An 8,385-nucleotide genomic window follows, 5' to 3' on the forward strand; every position below is an offset into this window, starting at 1 on the left:
ATAGATCAAAATCTGCCCTAGAATATTTAAGATAAGATAACACTAAAGAAAGAATCATCGAGCCATCGTCAGTTGAGGTCGACCAGGAAGCAACGAGATTCGTGGTCGAGATGTCAACAATAGTCGAGGTCGAGCACCATTGATGAAACTGTAATGACTAGTTTTCGAAATAGGATATTAAAAAGAATATTCTAGTGGATATTCTCTGCATTTATACTATTAGAGTTTACTAGGAAAATGTCTCATATAAATAGAAAAAGAGATAATGATAGGGGGGCATGCGATATTCATTTTGTAAGAATAATCTTTTGACAAAAGATTTTCTCTCTCTTACTAAGATACAAACACTATTTTTTCATCAAGATTCTCATCATATTATTCCATACTTTCCCATCAGATTCGAAAATAGTTCGAACATTTTAGGATTTGTCTCTCACTCATCATTGTCACGAGGAACAACCATCTAGTTCATCCTCTATTGGGTAAATTACTCTTCCTATTTACTTAAATGTCGTTTATTGTTATTCATTGCTATTTAATGCTATATTATTGCTCATACTTTTTAGAATAGTTATTACACGATGTTGTCTTTCTTCCATCAAATCTGTTTGACGCTAGTCACGTTTTCAAACTTCATATATAGAAATATTATTGTTAACTAGGTTTAATCCATTATCACATAATTTTAATTATTTGAACCAAGAGTTATATTTTTTGGTCAAACACTTATGGCAAATTGCAATAAGTTCCTGTGTATAACATTATTTGGATGTTATGCGATTAGATTTAAAGTAGCTAGTTTCCTTTGTGTTTGTAGAATATTTTGGCTATGTTTTGTCCTTGATACAAAAAATTGGCCGACATTCTTTTGCATTTAGCTGACACACTCTTGTTAGGCTGCTAAGCCTACTTGAAAAAAAAAATTGGGAGGAGGTTGATAATATAAGGGTAAAATAGGTATTTTAAAAGAGTCAGTTGACAAATTAAATGAAATGGAAATATCTATTATTCAAAGTTGAGGGAAAAGGTTAATTTTTATAATAAAATTAGGATGTATAAATAATTTTACCTATTTAATATTTATTTTTTTTATAAGAGGAAAAACCCGCCGCCGCTGGGCTCTGTGCGCACTGGGTAAATATCTCCATGTGTAATAGTCTGCAAATCAAACTGGGATGTAAACCACACTAGGCAAACCATGTGCGACATGCTCAACCCAGAAGATATTGAGGGGGAATCGATCCCAAACCATCCATACGGATGATCGCCCTCCAAACCAACTGGGCAACCCGAAGGATTCTATTTAATATGTTATACTAGTAAGTTAATAATCTTTTTTTTTTCCTATTACCAAATCAAATTTAATTGGTAATTTTCTCTTATTGCTATTCGTCAATTGGAGTGTAAACCCGATAACGTCCTTGGTTTGACATATTTTTCGAAATCTCACCCATGATTCATGTATATCCCGAAAAGATATTCAAACGCTCCATGTAGCGCGTGTTGAAATCCTTTTCCCAACGTTCACCGCTTTCAACATCCTCTATATAAAGGGAGTCGGGAGTATTATTGCTCAAGAAAAGTTCCAAATCTCTAAAGCCAAAACCTCTTCCCTCATCTCTACACATCCCCCGCAATTTAAAAACCCTAAGCTTAACCCTAGTACCTAAATCCCCGATCAAACAATCAATCGCTAAAGCTCTGTAGAACAGATTAAATTAAAAATTGTGCAGTAGTAAACTGCAATAATTATTTTTGTTTACTAGTTTTAAACGATGTCTGCAATTGTTTGCCGCAAGAGATCATATTTTGAAGAATTACAATCAGCGTCGCCGACGTCAGCGTCGCCGCCGGTTTCAAAGAAGCTTCGTTGTTCTTCCTTCACCACCTCTCCGGTTCACTTCTCTCCGCCGTCCCCGCTGCCGTCTCTCTTCAATCAGCTGAGAGCTTTATTTCCTGATATGGACAATCAGGTTTGTCTTTTTTCTTTATCTTGATGTATATAATTTTGCTTGGGTCTATAATGGTTCCGATATTTGTTTAATAGTAGTAGTAGAGTATACTAATATTGTTTATTACTTGCTATTTTTATTTTGTCTATAAAAATGCAAATTGACAGTATTTGAATGAGACTGGTCCAAGTGAAGCCGAATGAACATTGAGGTTTTAATGTACTCCTTACCAGCTAGGTTCGGATTGAGACAGTGTGCTTGGTTATGTAAAATTTCTTTTCAAAAGTAACTTCTTTTTTAATTGTACGTCTCTTTGAGTGGCAGAGTCACAGCCAATGAAAGGGGTTCAATTGAATTGGTGTAGATAGGACAAAAGATAATCTTTTCGTGTGTATATATATATTATCGTGGAAAACTGAAGATGCGGATGTATTGAGAGATCACCCAGTGGATCATGTGTGTGTGTGTGTGTATATATATATATATATATATATATATATATAAAAAGTTTTAAATCCCCTTGATATAAGGACTTTCCATTGTAGTGGCAAAGGTAGTTCAAGTGTAACTTTAGGTCTCATATCTGAATTCTTTGAATCCCCTTGTTAAAATTCCTGGATCTGCCACTCTTGATATGACCATTGTTTTCGAGGAACAATGTTAAATACGAAACCATAGATTATGTTATTCAGTATTTTCATCTAACTTTATTACTTACCAAAAGAAAAAAGAAAAAAAGAAAATTCTCTTTTTGTCTGAGTATTTCGCTCCTTCTGATGCTTAAAAATGCAGTTTTAACCTGCTTTTCCTATGAGTTCGAAATGCTTTTCTTTAAAAAGGTTCCCACAAAATTTCTTGGTGGTCTGACCTATTTACTTAGCCATTTAAAAAACCTTTTAGTTTGGCTTTTGTATAATGAGTCACCAGTTACTTATTTTGTGTTCATACTCTTCAGCTACTTGAGAAAGCATTGGAAGAATCTGGCAATGACCTGGATGCTGCTATTAGGAGCCTGCATGAGCTTCGCCTTGGATATGCAGATGGAAAATCGGACACGAAAGCTTATGGAGAGATGGAAAATGGTAAGTGAATATCAAAATCCCATCATATGTTCAAAAGATTTGTTTGTTTATCATATACTTGGTGTAGCTAAGAGGGATGAATCCTAATTATGTGAAGTTGGAATATGTTTATATATAGACTCACACATACACACGATAATGTATACCTTTCTCGGCTTTTTGGCTAAGATCAAGTACTAAGATCAAGTATATGTCCACCCTACTGTTATTAATTGACACAATGGTGCAAAATTGTCCTGGGAGAAGTACAACTGTATTTTCCTTGACAGAAATAATGTGGCATTATAAATGAATGAAAAGATGTATCTACAGTTGGTTAATATATCAGTTGCATGTATGGATGGTTTCTGGTCATATTTATTGAGGATCTCAAGTGCCCACCCCACCCCCCAACACACACACACTCACATACAAAAAATACTTAAAGGTGTTTTTGGTTAAAGGTGTTTTTGGAGGGAACAAATTCTGGATCCTGTGACACTCATTTGCTACAGATAAGTGTATCTGTGTTGTATGTGTCAATTTTGGTATCAGCAACAGATAGTGGATCTTGTAACTGGCATCACTCATTTGTTACTGATAACTGATAAGTGTATCGGAGTTGGAAATGTCAATTTTGGTCCATAAATTTGCAACCCATCCAAACTTGAGGTTGGCCGGTTGGGATATGACCCGCATCAATCCATATTGACTCAAGCAACTTAGGGCGGGTTTGATTGGAACTTGTTTATGAATTTAACCTACTTTACAACAACAACAACATACCCAGTATATCCCACAAGTGGGGTATGGGGAGGGTAGTGTGTACGTAGACCTTACCCTACCTGGAGAGGTAGAGAGGTTGTTTCCGATAGACCCTCGGCTTATCGGCTCAAGCTACGGTGGAAGAAGAAGAAGAAGAAGAAGAAAGAGGGGGGAGAAAGAAAGACGAGGGAGACAAAAGACGATAAAGAAAAAAAGGAGAAAAAGTAGCATCAGATAGTAACAATTAGGGAGCAATAATTTCCGGTAAAAGGGAGAAAGAGTAGCATCAAATAGTGACAATCAGGGAGTAACAATTTCCAGTAGCAATTTTCAAAAACAATGGACGTGGTTGCTAAGTATCAGATATAATAACAAACTAAAAGGAAGTAACTTTCAACCAACAACTAGAATATTACTAGTACTAGTAGTAAACCTAGGAGAAACTCACAACTACCTGTCAACCCACCACATTAATCCTCAACCTCCACACCTTCCTATCGCTAGTCATGTCCTCGGTTAGGTGAAGCACCGACATGTCCTGCCTAATCACCTCTCCTCAATACTTCTTTTGCCTACCCCTTCCCTTCCTCAACCCGCCATGGTCAACCTCTCATACCTCCTGACCGGGGCATCTATGTCTCTCCTTCTCACATGCCCAAACCATCGCAGCCTCGATTCCCGCAACTTGGCTTCCACGGATGCCACTCTCACTTTGTCCCTAATAACTTCATTCCTGATCTTGTCTTTCCTGGTATGTTCACATATCCATCTCAACATCCTCATTTCAGCTACGCTTATCTTCTGGACATGGTACTTCTTGACGGGCCAACACTCAGCTACATACAACATAGCCGGTCTAACCACCACCCTGAAGAATTTGCCCTTAAGTCTAGGCGGCACATTCTTATCACATAAAACCCCCGAAGCTAGCCTCCATCTCATCCAACCCGCTCCAATGCGGTGGGTAACATCCTCGTCAATCAACCCGCTAACCAACTCATTTATTTGACACCCTAGAGGTGTCAATTTCAACTCATAAAAGTGTAATCGTCCAACCTCAAACCTGAGCTTGGTAGTTGTTGTTATGGCATGTTCAATTCATCTTGACCAAAATTTGTGTATTCGCGTGCATACATTTTCTTGTATACATGTATATATGGTTATCATAAAATTACTTGTATACATTTGTGTATTTAATTTTAACAAGTATTTGTGTGTCTCTGTGGTGTATGGAGTAGTTGTTATCATGGACATGCCACTTCTCAAGTTTATAGTTAATTCATTTAAGAAGTTGACTTTATTATTATTTTTTTTGGGGGGGGGGGGGGGGGGTGGGTTTGTAGTAGTATTGTGTTAATACCTGATCAGGAACATGATTTCCAATTATTCTCAAAAGAAAGATTTTTCATGAAAAATTGGCAGGTATGAACCCCACCAATGTGCCGGCTGCTCAGTCAGAAGATCCTTCTGAAAACAAGTTTCCTGCCAATGGTGTAGAATGGGAGGAATTGTTTGTGAAGGAAATGATGAGTGCTACAAGCATAGATGATGCCAAGGCTCGAGCTACCAGGCTGTTGGAGAACTTAGAGAAATGCATTAGTTCACGTGCAGGTGCAGAGGCAGCTCAAAATTCTCATAATACCTGATCAGGAACATGATTTCCAATTATTCTCAAAAGAAAGATTTTTCATGAAAAATTGGCAGGTATGAACCCCACCAATGTGCCGGCTGCTCAGTCAGAAGATCCTTCTGAAAACAAGTTTCCTGCCAATGGTGTAGAATGGGAGGAATTGTTTGTGAAGGAAATGATGAGTGCTACAAGCATAGATGATGCCAAGGCTCGAGCTACCAGGCTGTTGGAGAACTTAGAGAAATGCATTAGTTCACGTGCAGGTGCAGAGGCAGCTCAAAATTCTCACAAGGTTGGTATTGAAATGCATGTTTCCGTTTTAATCCATGAGTTCTAGACTTATAGGCAATGAATTTCTTGCCAAGGATTGGTGGCAGGAAACATCACTAGTTGATCACGTTTTTTGGATATAATTACTATATATATACAAGGTTAAGAATATATTTAGTAATGTTCTCTATACATTCCAAGACTCGTTTCCTTGATTTCATTAGCAACATTAGTGGACTGTGGTGCTTCAGCTGTATGAGAATTACCATTAACAATTCTGGGGTTACCCTTTGACCTGCTAATTTATTGACTTCAATTTACCTCAATTCGCAGGAAAATATTATGCTGAAACAGCAAATAGAAGTGCTTCTCCGAGAGAATACCATTCTCAAGAGGGCAGTGTCCATTCAGCATGAACGTCAGAAAGAGTATGATGAAAGGAACCAGGAAGTGCATCAATTAAAGCAGCTGATTGCTCAGGGTAAAGAGCAATTGAGAACTCTTGAGGTAAACATTCCAACTTCATAAACTTCTCACCCTAGCCATGACATATGACAAATTGAATGATTTTATATTTTCTCACAATAGTTGAGATTCTTCTTTGCTGATCTGCACCACTAATAGAAAGTCCGTTTGCATTTCTTGGTCTAAGTGCTTGTCCAAACCCTTTTTGATAATAATCATGTGGAAAATAGTTGTTGCTTAAACAATATACCTGTGTATTCTAGAATTGTCTTCTTAAGCAGAGCTGTCAAGGATAGGTGGATAAGTATTGCAATATCAATGGAAATTGTATAGCTATAGAATTTTATCAATTCGGCATTCTTTGACCTCAATAAAAAAAGGAGTTCATTCAATGTGACACGCAGAGATTTGATAATAATTGGAATGCAAAGAATGTCACTGAAGTACCTTTTCCTGAGAAAAGGGTATTAGCCTCATTTCTATAATGTTGGAAACTTAACCTCCAATTTGGCTAACAGAAAATTACCTAACAACTGATGTAGAGATGAACATCTCAGTTACTAGATTGTGTTTTCAGACTTTCCTTTTTGAGAATAAAATTAATACCATATGCGTTTTAAGGGACGAAAAACCATAGATGTTGTTGCTGAGCCATCTAGTTTTGCATTTAGGTGTAGTTGATGAATTAAATGCCTTTCGGTAGTTTACTCCATTATGTTTGCATGACAAGAACTGAAAGGTATCAAGCAAAAATTTCAAAATGTTAGAGAATGATCATTAATATCCTTCTGTAAGACCTTTTATCATCTTGTCAAACTATTACTATAATCTAACAATACTTTTTGCTATTCAACAACAATAACAACATACCCAGTGTGACCCCACAAGTGGTGTCTGGGAAATGTGAGGTTTACGCAGAACTTACCCCTACCTTGTGTGAGGTAGAGAGGTTGTTCGTACAAACCTTTGGCTCAAGAATAGCATTTGCAAAACAGGTTGAAAAATACAACAGTAAAAAAGCAAAATAAAAGTAATGACAACAAAATAGTAACGATACCCGAAGTAAAAGAAACAACAGTAATAATATGGAGAAGAAGGAGCAGATAAGGTGCTCTAAACTAGAAGCATAATCTCCCACAGAAGAGAGAAATGGCGACTTTTAAGATTTACTTTATCCAGAAAAAAGTAGACTTTTCAGTTTTAGAGAATTGAAAAAGATACAAGTTTCCCCGCTCTTAACTTTCTGATTTCATTTTCATGTCACAGATCAACAATTATGCTTTGAAAATGCATTTGCGGCAAGCTCAGCAAAGCAACTCTATCCCTGGATTCAATCCAGATGTGTTTTAATGTGCCGAACTTTCAAAGGAAGAGATAGAGCCCAGATATGGATGTTTTACAGGACATTTTCTTTCTGTTGTCAGATCTTAGAGTTGTAAGGTTTCTCTAGGCCAACTTGTGCTGATGATTCCAGTGAACCTGCACACAAGAGACAGCGCCAAATTTCCAATGTTGAAGGTCAGTACTCTTTGTGATGGAAACAAGCTGAAGTTTAAATTATGATTTTGTTTCTTTCAGTATGAATTTTGTGAGGCCTTCAATTGATATACAAAATTAATAAACACTAGTTTTAGGATACGTGCGTTGCACGTGTTAATTAGCTGAATCTATTAATACCATAATTGTTTATAATAAAAACAAATTATGTATAATAACAATTGACGTTCAAATAGATACAACATTCATTTAGATGGAAAAATGAGTGTTAGTATTACATTGATGTAATAGGTGAGTTCAAAATAATAGGATAACTTATGTACCTTCAAACATGAGAAATTAATTAGTCTAGTTTTATAGCATGTGTAATTATGTTAGATATCTCTTAGTAGACAATGCTCTTGATATATCTCTCCGTCGCTTTTGTTGCTCTATCATACCAACAAGGCAGGATAGAAGTCAATCAAGATATTTGAAAATTTATTTAATATACGATTAAAAGAAAGACTTGAACCCATAAGAATTAAACATCATATAAAGAAAAAGAGAACTTTAACGTTTAGTTGTTCTGTTTCTAAAATTCAAAGAGAAAAAAATGAAATGCAATAAAAAAATCAGGTATTCCATAATGACCTGAACTGATATAACAGATAAAATTCTGGCTAGGTGCAAGGACGCCAACTGCCAATGTTTATTGTTAAGTATAAGAAAAATTTAAATCATTTAATATTTATAATACTCCCTT

The 8,385-nt window shown here is 36.2% G+C and overlaps 1 protein-coding gene across 1 annotated transcript; it reads left to right on the forward strand.

Annotated features, from left to right (window-relative positions):
* Positions 1-1,575: 1,575 nt before the first annotated feature.
* Positions 1,576-8,019, forward strand: LOC107816418 (uncharacterized). Its single transcript, XM_075231754.1, has 6 exons — positions 1,576-1,973; positions 2,908-3,034; positions 5,201-5,412; positions 5,455-5,700; positions 6,012-6,185; positions 7,410-8,019. Exons 1-6 carry the CDS (start codon positions 1,776-1,778, stop codon positions 7,491-7,493), a joined length of 1,041 nt encoding a protein of 346 aa, XP_075087855.1. The 5' UTR covers positions 1,576-1,775; the 3' UTR covers positions 7,494-8,019.
* The last annotated feature ends 366 nt before the right edge of the window (positions 8,020-8,385 follow it).

Source organism: Nicotiana tabacum, chromosome 15 (genome assembly GCF_000715075.1).
Source record: "Nicotiana tabacum cultivar K326 chromosome 15, ASM71507v2, whole genome shotgun sequence".
NCBI lineage: Eukaryota > Viridiplantae > Streptophyta > Magnoliopsida > Solanales > Solanaceae > Nicotiana > Nicotiana tabacum.

Excerpts from the sequence above, each read along its gene's own strand:
- LOC107816418 (XM_075231754.1), top strand. The coding sequence starts at position 1,776 with ATGTCTGCAATTGTTTGCCGCAAGAGATCATATTTTGAAGAATTACAA. Across the intron at positions 3,035-5,200 it reads TTATGGAGAGATGGAAAATG|GTATGAACCCCACCAATGTG; the intron begins GTAAGTGAATAT and ends AAAAATTGGCAG. Across the intron at positions 6,186-7,409 it reads AGCAATTGAGAACTCTTGAG|ATCAACAATTATGCTTTGAA; the intron begins GTAAACATTCCA and ends TTCATGTCACAG.